This window comes from Sceloporus occidentalis, unplaced genomic scaffold (assembly GCF_023333645.1).
Source record: "Sceloporus occidentalis isolate IW3139 unplaced genomic scaffold, rSceOcc1.0.p SCAF_1, whole genome shotgun sequence".
Classification (NCBI taxonomy): domain Eukaryota; kingdom Metazoa; phylum Chordata; class Lepidosauria; order Squamata; family Phrynosomatidae; genus Sceloporus; species Sceloporus occidentalis.
In genome coordinates this window covers 26120520-26135504 of record NW_028316981.1, presented here as the reverse complement: position 1 = coordinate 26135504, position 14985 = coordinate 26120520, and the positions used below count along the sequence as shown (strand labels likewise).

The following is a 14985-nucleotide window of genomic DNA, read 5'->3' as shown; positions in this document are numbered from 1 at the left end:
TTTTGTCCAACAGCCATGGACAACAAGTGTGTGTTCTTTTAATTACAATTTCTTTGCTACAACTAACTGTGCCAAAAATTCTCAGTAAAGAGTAGGGACATGGCCTGAAGAGCCTCAAACATTTCAGAACGTAATAAAAACAGTAACCTACCAACTGTATCCATCAACATTTTTTTCTTTTGGCTTGTGCAGCTGATATCCATTAAAATATGAGTCCGTTGCCCCTGTGCGATTAAGCCAATGTCCACACAGGAGGAAGTAGAATCAAAAGATTTACTTGCTGCAACAAAATAGGTGTCAGTCATTGGAATCATGAGACCACTGACACCTATTTTGCTGCAGCAAATCTTTTGATTCTACTTCCTCCTGTGTGGACATTGGCTTAATCGTACTGATTCCCAACATCCACTGTGAGTAAATGGAGCAATGTAATTAACCAGAGAATGTTGTCCTTTCCTTTTCTCCAAATAATTTTTAATCTATGCATGCTCCCAACTAGGTTTTAACAATTTTAGAGCCAAAGAATCTCCTGCAGGCAGTTCAAGGTCCAAAACATTAATGCTCTGCTTGATTCCTCTCCTCCCTGCAATCTGTTGTTCATTCCTCTTCACAAAGAGCTGGCCCTCAAGAAGGCTTGTGGAGGCTGTCTGTGTCACAGCATGCGTGTGGCCAACTTGCTCAGATCTGGCTAAGAGGCGGCAGATGGAGGGTGGCCAGGGCACTGTGGAACACTTCTCTCACTGCCCTCATCAGCTGTAACCGGGCAAACATCTGGCTGAATAAGTGGGGGCGTGGCTCCTGTTGGAGGCAAAGAAAACCATCACCTGTCCTGGTTGGCAGCAAAAGTAGCTTTCTAATGCCAATGGCTTGGGTGGGGGGAGGGATTGTTGGTTTCCCACTTTCATTTCCTCCACAACTGTCTCTGAACTTTGCCACATATACTGTTTAAATCTGCTGAGGAGGAAGACCTGGATGGTATGTGCAGAGAATTCTGCTCTCTGAGGCTAGCAGGGATGAGCTTTCTATGCCATGGGACTTTTAAAAAGTGGGCAGTGGAGTTAGTGACCTCTTTAACACTAACTGGTGCTTGTACTTCTCTAGGAAGAGGCTATCCACTGTACAGTCAGGATTAGAAAACTGACCCTTTTGCCTTAATCACCTTATTTAAAACTTTTGCATCTCCTTAAGGGGAAAGTTTAGATTTTGCAAGCCTGCAGAGAATAGCTTTAAAGGGTGGAAGCTAAAATGCCTGTAAACTTTCTGCCCCCAAATAACTTTCTCATTAACCACGGTCCTTGTAAATATATTGTTCCATATTTACATAGCATATGCTTCATGTTTAAAATTTTCATTTTAATCAAGCATAGTGTGTACTTTAGCAGAGAATGCTGAATGGTAACTGATGTTTACAACACAGTAGTTAGCTTATGTACTCCAGGAAGATGTGCCCCCCCATCCAGGTTTGTGACACAATATGTCCATCTTTTCTGAATGCACTTTCATTTTGTTGAGAATGTCTATGCTGATTTATTTATTTAATTTACCACATAATTCCTATATGCCCCAGCCATGCTCCTTACAGAACACTTACCCCCAAAATATGCACTCGATTGTAGTAGGAACTGAAATCCATGCTCAGTTGGATCAAGAACTTGCAAACCTATAACACAATGCAAAGTAATTCCTCGTTTACAAATCCTTCAAATAGGGAAACGGTATAATTGTCAAGCAGTGGAACTGGGACTTATGAAACTGTCTTATACTAAGTCAGACTACTGATCTATCTACTGATAGCAGTATACAGGGATCTTCCCTGTGTCTTGCTAGCTGAGGCCCTTTTCAACTGTCAACACCAACGCTCATGGACAAGCAAATGATGCGCTGTTTCACTCAGCTATGACACTGTCCACAGCATGTTTGCTTGCATGCATTCCAGCACATAAATATGCTTTGATTTTAGATGTGCTTAGGCCTCTAGGCCTATCCCCAGGACATATGCCCTGGCCATTTTAGCCAGTACATTATATAGGGCAGTTTCTGGGCAGGGTATGACAGTGCAGAAGGCTCCTCACTCCTACTTGGAGCTTGAAGGGGCAAGCTCAGACATCAAAACTGTATTTGGATTAGCAAGATTCTTCTGTATTCTCTAAAGCAATGGGGAGCAAAGTGTAGCCCTCCAGATGACGTTAGACTGCAACTCCCATGAGGCAGCATGACCAGTGGAATGCTAGGCATTGCAATACAACAGCATCTGGAGGGCCACACTTTGCCCACCTCTGCTCTAGAAGATATGAGGCTAGAAATCTTTAGCAGAGAAGTTTGGTCTATGGCTGGTCTAAACTACTGAAGTGCCTGTTAGTATCTAAAAACAGTATCCTTCTGCACTCCAGGTGATACCCAGCTGGTCTGAAATGGCATCTTCTGCCTGCAGTGAGCTCAAAAATACTGTGACTGTTGACTGAATGTGCCTGAGATCTGCACAAGATGGCCAGTCCTCTTAGGATCTGGGGATATTCAAGATAGAAACTCTCTTTCCCAAAGCAAAGCACACATTCACATATGCAGACACATACACACAGAAGCCAGGATAGACAGGGAAAGAAAAGGCACTGCTACCATTCTGTACAGCAGTGTCTGAAAACACAGCTCACCGCCTCAGTGCTGGCTGTGATCATGAGCCTGCCATCAGCAATGGGAAGCTGTATGACCCGACTCAGGATTTCCTGGAAGGGCAGGATACCATTGAATAACAACAGCCATTCACCCTGGGGGAAAAAGCAGAAACTTTTGTGAGTCACATTAGAGGAAATTGAATTCAAGTCCCAGCACAGTTCATTCCAACAAATGTTGCTTCTGTTAATGGGGAAACAGCCATTTTGGCTGCATCAAAACTGCCAAGTAGAAGATGGAAATTAATTCCTTCTCCATACCAGCTGCTCCAATCACAAAAATCCCAAGAAATTATACACAGTCAGGTTATACTCTGCTAGGAAGATTGCTTTGCACATAATGTTGACAGTAGCACCATTAGAAAACAGTAGTCTTTCCTTCACCCAGTTGATGGTATCAGGGGGAAATAAGTTGTGCTCCCTGGGGCACACAGAGTGGCCAAAAGCCACTTGCCTGTGCAGAGCAGATGAACTCCCTCCCTTCCACCAATTAGCACCATGTATGTGACCAGGTGAGGGGATTTCTGTCATAGTGAGCACCAGCCACGTTGGAAATATTTGTCTCTGGTGCAGAATCTCTCCATTTGTGGCACATGGTAGTCAAATGCAAATCCAAGACCTATCTTGGATTAATCAATCTCAGTATTATACAATCTTATGTGGATTATACCTGGGTCTTCCTCCCCTTTTTCTCACCTCTTCTTTGAGAGAGATGTAGTTCAGTTCTGAAGGTGGAGGAAAGGCTGGGTAAAGCCCTGGAATTGGATGGCAGAGGTTTGTTAATGCAGAAACCATAGGAAATGAAGCATTCAACAAATGTGGGCAATGCATATAGAAAAATTTTATGGAACAGCCAGGAGTGACAAAAACACAGTCAGGCTGAAGGAATATGGCTATTGTATGCATCATTTTTTTCCAGTCTAGAAAACTATTTTTCCACTCCTGGACCACCACTGTACATAAGCCTGATTCATCATCCCTAGATATCAGATGCAATTGAGCATGGCCTATGTAAGCTCTTACCTTGCTCTTTTGCCCGCTTATAAGTTTCAAACAGGGTGGCAAGCCGAGCACAGTTGTACATTACAAAGGCTCCGCTTTTGGTCCCCTTGGTGGAGATGCTGGCCTCTTCCATATCCAGAAGAACCTGAGAGGGTGAAAACCAGCTCTGCTATGAGAGTAACACTCCAAGCTCTATGCCTATTAAAGCCATCAATATTACCATCATCTTTATTTATACCCAGCCCTTTTCCTTCACCTGCCTTTCTCTGGCAGAATGTCTCAGGGTTTGTACCTGAGGAATTAAATCACTAGAGCAGCGCCATCTCTACTTTACACAATAAGTGGCCTTGTCCACACAAACTCAAGTTCCCTCACGGATGAAGAACTCAGCCTACATAAAGCTAGCCTTATCAATTCATTTGTAACTATTATTTTTTTGTGGTCTGCTACCTTCAAATGTCTGTAATAGCTACTAAAACTGCTGTTGTATAAAAATGGCCATTTTTGCCCTTCCAGTTCACTCCAGACCATTCACTTTTTTCATACTTCTCTCTTCATTCCATCCTAATGTTGTGATCCCAGGCTCTGCCACAGTCCTCAATGCCTGTGCTCCTACTGACCTGTTCCAAAAGAGCTTGTGCCGATGCTATGCTTTGGACCAGGGCCCTCAATGTATTTGGGACTTTAACTCACAGAGACCCCAGCCTGCAGGGAAACATGGCAATTTCTGGCCAGTGCTAACTGACTGAGAGAGTTGTAGTTCAAAACATGTTGGGAGTGAAAGACTGACCACCCTTATATACATCAAATATGTTTTATTTACCATTTGTTTACAAATCATGTTTCAACCTCCTCTGGTTACTCAGAAGTCAGAATGCATGCAGAGAACTGTATGCACTACTAACCCATGGTCCACAAATCTTCCAATTCAATGCTGCTAATTAATTCAATATTCAGAATTAGTTTCGCCAACTGTATACATTTGTATAAGAGATACTACCATTGTAATACAGAAGTTGGATATATCAGCATGAACAATTTTTCCCCAAATAGAAATTGTCATTGTCATCCAAACAAAATGGTGGCAGCTGAAATCATGTGGCTTCTACACAGAGGCCACATTGCCTTCTGAGTGACTATTCACAAGGGACACCTCAAGAGAATATCTCTGGTTACCTGGCTTTGATGGCTCATGCTGAGTATCTCAAATCGGATGGCAGCTGCTGTTAAGACATTGACTATTTCAGTCCAAGTATCATCTGGAGGAAGGAAATAAAAGAGATATATTTGCCAAACAAAAACCAACTCAAGCAAGCTGGAGTGGAAACTTCCAGTGAAACAATTCAGTCCACAACAGTTGTTCTTAAATTTTTTTGTTAACAGACCTCTTTGAAAATCTGATCCACTATGGAGTCTTTTCCAAGAAAATGCACAATAAACAACACTCACACAATTTTGCACACATTTTATTTTGTTGCACTGAAAACCGATTTTCTTCATATAGAAAAAATTTACTTGAGAAAAGCTATTATTACCCTAAAGTTGAGGCAGGAAACAATCTTCAAAGTAGCAAGAATGAAAGTGAAGGGTGTGTGTGACAATGGGTTGCCTTGTTCTTGGAACCCTGAAGCACATCCATAGACTGCCTAAGGGAACCACTCACTTCATGTTAAGATGCGTGGGTCTAAGAGGAAATGGCCATGCTTCCTGGTAAAGACATCAGATGAAAAGAGTAGAAGACTCAAGGAGATGGCACTTAAAGCCCTGCAACATCTGGGCAGTACACCGAACTGAAGTGGCACATAGATATCTCTCCATTCCCAACAACATACACAACAAAAATAAGACATCCAACAAGAAGATGCATCTGCATAATGTCAATTGTAAGAGGCAACCAAATCTTTAGAAAGCAGCTCAAGCGGGGGGGGGGGGGGGGGGCGCGCGCACGGGACCCAACACTCAACAAATGACAGGACAAACATTACCCTGAGAGAGGTCTCCATACTTCAACACCGAAGCTTCATGCATCTGGGAGTGTCGTAGCCTGTAAGTGATAAGTACAAAATGGTTTGTAATGCCTTGGCAGAAAGAACATATGGCTTGTATGGTTTGTAAAATACCAACACCACCGATGCTGAATCACAAATTGATAAATAGAACTGTTAATGGGAAGATAAGGGACCAGACCCTACCCCCATCCAGTGCAGCCCTAATGTTGGTTCAGTAAAGCTAAGGCTCTTTTTTCATTTCTCAGTAAAACTAAGGCTGCCTTGCCATACTTTTAGCTAGACCAGTGCTTGCTGGGCTCTAGAAACCGCACCATTTCTCTTATGGTGAGAATGAGGCCCTGTACATCACCACGAATCAGCTGCCTACTAAGCGTTTGTAATTCATGGTGACTGTCACTTGCTGGGCACTACCCAGAAAGTAATTACAGACAGGAGGATGGGATTCCCCTGCTTGCCCCAAATCTTACAGAAAGAAGACCTGGAACAATGGATGCAAGCTACAGGAAAAGATTCCACCTCGACATTAGGAGGAACTTTCTGACAGTAAGGGCTGTTCGACAGTGGAACACACTCCCTTGGAGTCTAGTGGAGTCTCCTTCTCTGGGGGTCTTTAAACAGAGGCTTGATGGCCATCTGTCGGGGATGCTTTGATTGAGATTTCCTGCCTGGCAGGAGGTTGGACTGGATGGCCCTTGTGGTCTCTTCCAACTCTACAATTCTATGATTCTATGATTCTAAGAATGTTCCACTGTTCTTAATAGAACAGACAGATCCTGAGTAAACAGCAGCTGAAAAAAGAGTGGTCACTTACTGGAAATAATGAGGAACACTCAGAGGAGAGGAAGAATGGATGGTTTTCACTGGCCCACAGATAAGGTGTTTCTATGGAAGCAATAGATACAAAGCAGTAGTAGCAACACAATGGGAAATGTGTGGCCCTCCAGCTATTAGACTACAGCTTGCATTAAACCTTCTCATTGTCTCTGCTTCCTAAGGCTGATAACATCTTGATGGCCACAGATTCCAAGCCTTACCTTACAACAAGTGCTGTTCTCTTTTCAGAAAAAGACAGCATCATATGAAACAGGAGACACAGATATCTTGGGGAAAGATCATGCAAACAAAGAGAGCCCACTGAAGCCTTTGTTAATCTAGGCAGTTTGTTTAGAGGAAACAAGCCATTACAGTGACATCAAGCATTTTCCCCCTAAAAAAATACAAACATAAATGTGTGTGTGTGTGTATACATACAAAATACAAACCTAAATTAAGAAAAATAATGGGTTTCTGATTTTGAGAGATACCATTATGTTGAAGAGATGTCCCTTTTCAACAAACAGAGACCCATCTACAAAAATGGATATGCAGATTAAAGAGGACAATTCAAGGAGGAGGAGTGGGGTTCAGGGATACGAGTAGCAGGAACAGTGCAAGGAGGAACAGAACTGTAATACACAAACTCTTGTTTCAGATTACAATTAAAGTTTTTTTGGCCTTGGATGGTGTCCAGTTTTAAAATTTTGCTTACAGGGTGCAAGTGCAGAAAGACATGCAAAATATACTTCATTCTGTTTCTAGAATTGGCAAAACTCTGTTGTCCTTGCACCAAGGTGTTTTTGAGGTGCTGTCGACATTCAAAGCCCTCCATGGACTGGCCCCTCCTTACTTATCAGACCTTCTTTCTCCTCACCTTCCCACCAGGGCCCTCCGTTCTGGTAGTCAAGGGTTCCTGTCTCAGCCCAGGATTTCCTCTGCCCCTTCTCGGATTCGCCCCTTTTCACTTGCTGCCCCTCACTCCTGGAACCTTCTTCCTCCACAAGCAAGAGCCATCACTTCTTTAACCAGCTTCAAAACGGAGCTGAAAACCATCCTGTTCAGAGAAGCCTTCCCAGGCATCGCATAATTGTCGCTTACTATCTGATGTTCTGTTGTTGGCTGTTTATCGATCCATTTCCTGTATTGCTATGTACTGTATATGTATTATCCTACTTGTGAGTATGTATTTTCCCTGGATAATGATTAACCTTCCATTTTGGAGCCAAGCCCTCCCTCCAGTCCATCTACCTTGGTCCAGGCCTCGGAGGTAGAGAGGAACTGCTGGACCTCTTACCCTTTCCCGTCACCACTCCCTTCTCCTTCTGTGTCATGTCTTTTTAGATTGTAAGCCTGAGGGCAGGGAACCGTCTAACTAAAAAGATTGCATGTACAGCGCTGTGTAAATTTACAGCGCTTCATAAATAAAGGTTAATAATAATAATAAATAATAATACCTTAAAACATTTAACAAGTGTTGTACGGCAGGGGAAGCGGCTGATCAAGACACAAAGAAGCAAGGGGTCTATCAGTGTAGTCAAGGAACCCATCCTCATCTCCTTTAGGCAACTCAATATAATTGGAAAAGCTTTATGGTAGCCTTTCTCAACCAACCACCTTCTCAGTATATGGGATTGTAGCTCTCATCATCCCCAGACAGCATGACAATGGCTGTAGTCTGACACATCTGCAGAATACCAGCTTGAGGATACCTATCTTATACATCCATCCCACATTATTCATTATCATCAAAAGAAAAGTCACTTCTTACCTGTGGACCTGGGAGAGCTTGTGGAGCAACCAGCCTCCACAGCAAGTCCACCTTCTGCTGCTGGAATGCCTCTTCATGGCTCACCACGTGCACAACACTGTAGCTTCGTCCTGGTGAAACTACCTGGAAAGAAAAAAAATTGCTCACTGTCAAGACATGGGGACAGGCAAAGGTGCTACTTCAATCACACCAACAGCTAAAGCTCTCAGTGCTTTACTCACCATGCATTGCAGGGCCACACGCTGCAGCTCAGCCACATGACACAGTTTCTCCTCTGTCACTGAAATGAAAGAGGAGATTCCTGAAAGGTTGTTCAGTCCCTACTACTGCAGCCCTTACTTCTTAAAGGTTTCCATGTTCAAGCTGGGGCAGACAAGAGGAATCAACCTGCCAGCTAGTTCCAAGCATAACCACTTCCCTGATGTAACACCTACCTGGCCAATGGAGAGCAGCACAGAACTTGGCCAGCCCTAGCATTTCAGAATTGGACTAGGACTCTGGGAGACCAGGTTTTGAATCCTTGCTCACCCGCCAAAACTTACTGGGTGATCTTAGGCAAATCACACTCTCTCAGCCTCAGAGGAATGCAAAAATAACACCACCACCCCCAGAACAAACCTTGCCAGGAAAATCCTGTGATAGATCACCACAAGTCTGTAATGACTCGAAGGCACAGAACCACAAGAACAACAAGGCAAACTATGTACCACAGTGTTTAAAGAAGTTGCCTACCAAGAAAGACATCCAGGTTAGGGTCATAACCTTCCAGGTGCTTTTCTTCCAGGACCTTTTTCAAGTGAAGTTTACACACAACTTCCTCCTGGTCTGTTGGAGCAAATGTGGCATGAGGACATTGGTGAAGGGCTTCCTTCATGGCTAGAACATCCTCAAGGTTTGCGGGGGTTTCTAATACCAAAGGCCACTCAACTCGCAACTGCCGCAAGAACTGATGGATTTCTTCATCAGGCAAAGCTGGGACCAGATGTACATCTACCCTGGATGGCAAAAAAGCAAGATTGGGGGGAGGGGCATGTTTTTAAAAAACACAACAAGTTCTTTGATTTAAACCAATTTTTTTGATTAAATCAGAGGTTTTTGCATTAATGTGTACGACTACATCAATACATGACTAAATCAGAAAATTAAGTAGCTAAATGCAGTTAGGCTGCTGTGGCCACTAGTTAAATAATAATTGCATCCTTAGTCACTGCAGCAATCGGAGACATAGAGAAATAGATTTGGGTATCATCAATGTACCATGTCTCCGGATGATCTCTCCCAGCAGCTTCATGTAAATGTTAAACAGCATGGGGGACAGAATGGTGCATTGAGGGACTCCAGATGTCAGCTCTCTCCTAGAAGAGCAGCTGTCCCCCAGCATCACAATCTGGAATCTGCCTGAGAGGTAGGAACAGAGCCACTGGAGCGCAGTGCCCCAATACCTAACTCCCTCAGGCATTCCAGAAGGATACCATGGTTGATCGTACTGAAGGCCGCTGAGATGTCCAAGAGCACCAGCAGGGTCACACTTCCCCTGTTGATGCCCAGACAGAGATCATCAACTAAGGCGACTATGGACATCTCAACTCCATATCCCACCCTGAAGCCGGTTTGAAATGGGTCCAGATAATTGGCTTCATCCAATACAGCTTGGAGTTGGGAGGCAACTGCCCTCTCAGTCACTTTGCCCAAGAATGGTAAGAGAGAGATCAGTCTATAATTGTTTCTTACCAGGGGATCTAGGGAGAGTTTTTAAAAAGCGGTCTTACTACTGCTTGTTTTAATTTAGATGGAAATATTCCCTCCTGAAAGGATGCATTCATTATAAGTTGTAATAATATTTTCATTGCAACCCCTCGCTGAGCGGTCAACCATGATGGGCAAGGATTGAGAGGGCACGTCGTCTTCCTTACATTTCCAAGGAGCTTGTCCACTTCATTGGTATTTGCAAACTCAAAATGATCCAGTATAATATAGTCCATGGAGTCAATGGACACCTCTCTTACTGTTTCTGTCATAATGCCAGCGGTCTAGATCAATCCTTATCTGAGAGATTTTATCCGCAAAGAAGTCATTAAAAGCATCACAGCAGGGGCATATAGAAGTGGCTTTATTTTAAAAAACCAACTTAAACTAACCTGGTTTAAACTAGCCAACCCTGAAAAAAGGAGGGAGGGGCATGCAACATTGTCCATACAACTGACAGAGTGAGGAGAAAATGCAAGATCCTCTATATACAACCCAGAAAACAATATATCTGGTCAGGGATGAACCACTAAACTGAGTAAGGCCCACAGGACAGTGACAGAGTGCATGCTTTCCATGCATTTAATTCAGGGATAGCTCACTTCCAAACCTTGTACTGTAGGAGGCCCTAACCTCAAGGGGCTTTTGCAGCCCCTGGCCTCCAATACCTTTCTGGACCACCTTTTGTTAGCTACAGAAAATATAAATAAAAATGAATTGCCTCTCCTGAAGTGTGCAGGAGCAGTGGTTCATATTTCAAATCAGCTGTAAGCCCTGCTGTCCCCCATCCATGTTCATTATTTAAAAATAAATAAATTCCAAACCCAAATTGGTCACCTCCAAGTTGTACATGTTTTGTCTGGTAGAGGGGCTATTTTATTTTCACCACTTTGGGCCACCCATGCAGGCTCCTGAAAGGTCCCGAATGACTTCAAGACCTGCTGAAGTTGTCCACCTTTGACATAAACCCTGGGATATCCAGCTAAAAGGGATCTAGCTTTTGGCTCTTGGAGAACTGTTGCCAGTCAGAAGACGCAACTGCTTCAGTACCAGATCTAGGTCAGTATAAGGTGTCTGTTTGTCTCCATTTTCGTAATTTCAAACCACAGCTTCACCAGATGAGAAACCACATTGTGCAAATCTCAAGCTCCAAAGTCTCCCTCTATGAAACTTGCTTTACTGTACAATTCTAAACCTGTTTTGGTAGTAAAGTCTATATTTAATAACATGCATAATTCAGCATGTTGTTTAAAGTTAGTTTCTAGTTGTTATGGATGGAAGATAGAACAGAAACCATGGGATAGGGTAAGTGAATTATTTGAAGCTTGTGCAGAAGGAGAGATCAAACAGGAATTACATGGGTCATGAAACAGGGCTTTAGTGGCTTTACAAAGCTAGCCGCTTCCCATGAACACCAAAAGTAGTACACATGATCCAAAGTGAGCACATACATTTCCTCAGTCTTAGTACTACGCGTGGGTTGCAGAAATCAGACTTCAATGTCTGCTGCTGTCTCAACTGAAGTTTCTCTTTAAAAACAACGAAGATTAGAAGAACACATTTTCTTTTTAAAAAGATTCTCATCTTTGCACAAGCTCCTTGAATTGACAACACATTCACAACTCACTGGGAAATGATCAGTGGAAATATTAAGTTAAGATTACAAAATGAAGCATGCATACCTATGTAAGAGACATCTCCACTGAACACAGTGGGATTTACTTCCATGTAAGAAAGCAGTCAACTGTGCTGCAAAGCTGCCATAAAAAATAAAAGCGAACTATCTATGTATGTTTCTAGGCCGTGACAGCAGGGGCGTCACTATGGGGGATGCGGGGAGTGAGGGCCATATAGGCGACACCACTGACTCCCAAATACCTGCCTTTTGACAGAAATGAGTTGTGGTGTCTGGCTGTGTCCTTTTAAAATGCTGAAGACACGGTGTGAGTGAGGGAAGGCTCAGTGGGAAGGAAAAGGAGAGCACCCTTTTTAAAAACCAATTTATAATTTATTTATTTAAAAAAAATAAAATTAAAAAATATTTTTAATTTTTTCTTTAAAAAGAGCTTACCAAATTTTCACATGAACTACGTGAAACGCTGTACATGCAAATACTTTGAGGCTGTGCATACAATATTGTAATTTAAATGTATAATTTTAATTTTACTCATTGTTTATGTCACGACAATTGCCATTACATTCAGCGCTTTACAGGCATTATGAACTGAGAGTAACATTAGTACAAAAAACATGACAGGGTTCTCTATGGTGTGGTATGGGAGTAGGTCAATAGGAGGATGACACCAATCTAATGACCTCACTGCCTGAGCTATGAAGCAGTTCACAGTAAGAATGGTGCTGCCTACTAACCCTTGAGCCTGGAGCATGCTTGCCAGATGGTCCGTGACCAGGATGGTTCTCAGGTGGCTTAGGCTGAGGGAGTTCAGGTCTTTGTGTCCATGGAGGGAGACACAGTTGAGGAGGATGCTGTGTCCGCTGGCTGCCTGGGCAGGTTTTGTATACGTTGGAATGGCATTCAGGATCTGTTCAAAGACAGCAGGTCTCTCCAATTGCACTGTCAGTCCAAATGTGCTCTTCTGGCAGCTCTTTATGGGAGGAACCCCAGGGCTTTTAAGGGAAACCACACTCTCTGCAATGCCACTGGGAACCTGTCACAATACAAGACAGAAGAGAGAAGTAGCACAGGCTTCCTTGTGAGACTGGCTCTTCCAAGCAGCTCAACTCGATGTCAAATAACAAGGCTGGCCAAAGATAGGCCAAAGTAGACCGAAGTCTATGAAAGCTCATGCTGCCAACTTCCTTCTCTCATTTAGTCTCAGAGGTGCTGCAAGATCTCTCTATAGACTGATTCTACAGAACAACACGGCTATGTCTTGAATTCATTTCTTATGTGAAGTCAAAGACTTTCATGGACAGCATCCATCGTTTTTTGTGTTTTGGGGGGAGGGGGGGGTCTCTGTGGCCATATTCCAGAAGAGTTTATTCCTGACATTTCACCAGCATTTCTTTGGAGAAAGATGCCAGCCGCAGATGATGGCGAAACAAAGGAAGAAACGCCTCTAGATAATTTCACAGGGTTCATTTGCAGCTATGTGACCTATATTTCATTATGTCCCCAGCTGTATTTCTCAGAGCATCTTAACTTCATTCAAATGCCTTCTGGGCCTAGAACATACTCTGAGAAAGGCTTAACATGTACTCTTCCAGCCACAAGCCCTTGGCTGGATTTGCTGTACGTTTCCTTGTTCCACGGTGATGAAATGAAGGGGGAAACCCATCCAGTGTTTCCTGGTGTCCTGAAGCAGCCCCTCGCCAAGACATTTGCTGCTATCCCTTTCCCTCCTGGGCAGGAGGCTGAAATGGAGGGCTAGTACTCTAACACCTTTGCATCTTTATCCAATGGCAGCGGCAAGGAGGAGCCTCCTGAGACACACCGCGGAAGCCATCCCCTCTGAGAGGGCTTTACTGCCCGGGCTCAATGCGAGGAATCCTGGGGACTGTAGTCCTGTGAGACCTTCAGCCTTCTCTGCCAGAGAGACCGACTACAACAAACGACAAGCCCCAGATCGGACCACGCCTTGAGCCCCTCCCTCCCTATAAGGGGAGAAAGGCGGGACAACTGCAAACAAACCATCCCAGGATTCCCCAGCACTGGCTGAGCCAGGGAAGCTAACGCGGCCTCAGAGCGGATTAATCCCTGCAGGGGGCTTTGGAGCCGCATCTCCTGGCCGGGAAAAGAGGACAAGGCACCGCAAAAGGCAGGACATCTTTGGCGAAAGAAAAGCATCACTTGGAATTCCTCCTGGAGAGAGAGAGAGAACAGGCCCCAAAACACTTAATGTCAATATAACCCATGCTTCTCAATGATGCTCCAAATGGAGGACCTTCTGCAAGGAAAGAGGCTGAGATGGAGGACGTGTCCTGGAAAAGGAGGACGCCTCTGGTCGCCTTGGTCACGTGTCCGCGAGGCCCGCCCCTTCTCTCATGGCCCCGCCCCTTCTGCGCAAGACCCCTTTCTCATGCCCCGCCCCTTTCTCAATGCCACGCCCCTTCCACTCAAGAAGGCCCCTCTTCTCTCAAGGCTCCTTCTCTCGTGCCCCGCCCCTCTCTTCATAACCACGCCCCTTCCTCTTCCAGGCCCCGCCCCCTACCTGCCCGTCGGCGAACATGGCCCTGAGGGCCGCCTGGGGCGCCAGGAAGTCCCTGCTGCGTAAGCTCCGGGTGCTGCTTTCCTTGAACCAGACGGGGCCTCCTCGGGCTCCATCCCCGGCCTCCCCTCGAAGAGCCCCATTTAAAGCCTGGAGGGTGGCTGACACCGACCAGGGTCTCTCCCTTGTCTCCATGGCGACGGAAGGCACCACTGCACTTCCGGGCCCCTTTCGCAGGATGTGACGTCACGCCGGGAGAACAACCATAGAGATGAGAGTATAGAAGGGGCGGGGCCTTTAGGCACAGTGGAACCCTGGGATCTGTAGTTTATTGTGGCACCAGCACTCTCTGACAGAGAAGGCTGAATGCCTCAGAAAACTACAAATCCCAGAATTCCCTAGCAAACAGCCAAGGCTGTTAAAGTGGCGTCTAAATGCAATAGTGTGGCTCCGTGGTTTGAGGGCTTGGGCAAAGTAGTCACACTCTCTCAGCCTCCTGAGGGCAAGGCCTTGGCAGAGTCTTTCTTGTGGCTGTTTGATATTTCTGTTTAAGTTCCAAGTATTAATAATGAATGTGGCAAAGCAATTGCAGAAGGTACACAGAACATAGTCCTGCCAAGCACAAAATGCCATTGCTACCTACATTTCTTTTTGGGAGGAGGAAGAAAGCAGTGCGGTGTAGTGGCCTGAGCACTGGACTGTAACTGGAGATCAGGGTTCAGTTCCCTGCTCAACCATAAAGCCCCATTGGATGGCCTTGGGCAAGTCACACTCTCTCAGCCGCAGAGGATGGCAATGGCAAACCT

General features: G+C 44.7%; 1 protein-coding gene across 2 annotated transcripts; it reads right to left on the bottom strand.

Moving 5' to 3' along the window:
- Positions 1 to 18: 18 nt before the first annotated feature.
- On the bottom strand, positions 19 to 14424 carry LOC149321255 (DALR anticodon-binding domain-containing protein 3-like). Of its 2 annotated transcripts, none has more exons than XM_089518403.1 (13): positions 14183 to 14424; positions 12381 to 12679; positions 8997 to 9259; positions 8486 to 8544; positions 8265 to 8387; positions 6492 to 6562; positions 5657 to 5715; positions 4848 to 4930; positions 3693 to 3837; positions 3366 to 3424; positions 2652 to 2765; positions 1592 to 1660; positions 19 to 798 (listed from the first exon to the last, which is right to left on the bottom strand). In XM_089518403.1, the coding sequence occupies exons 1-13, from the start codon at positions 14372 to 14374 to the stop codon at positions 679 to 681; spliced, it is 1656 nt and encodes a 551-aa protein (XP_089374529.1). In that variant the 5' UTR covers positions 14375 to 14424; the 3' UTR covers positions 19 to 678. The 2 variants fall into 2 exon arrangements, with proteins under 2 accessions (XP_089374529.1, XP_089374537.1); XM_089518411.1 differs by having other exon boundaries at positions 3693 to 3816; positions 14183 to 14423.
- Between the last annotated feature and the right edge of the window lie 561 nt (positions 14425 to 14985).

Coding starts and splice junctions, on each gene's coding strand:
- LOC149321255 (XM_089518403.1), bottom strand. CDS start 14,374: ATGGAGACAAGGGAGAGACCCTGGTCGGTGTCAGCCACCCTCCAGGCT. Junction 3,838..4,847: donor GCATGAGCCATCAAAGCCAG/GTAACCAGAGAT, acceptor CTCTCATAGCAG/AGCTGGTTTTCACCCTCTCA. Junction 2,766..3,365: donor ACATCTCTCTCAAAGAAGAG/GTGAGAAAAAGG, acceptor TTTTTCCCCCAG/GGTGAATGGCTGTTGTTATT.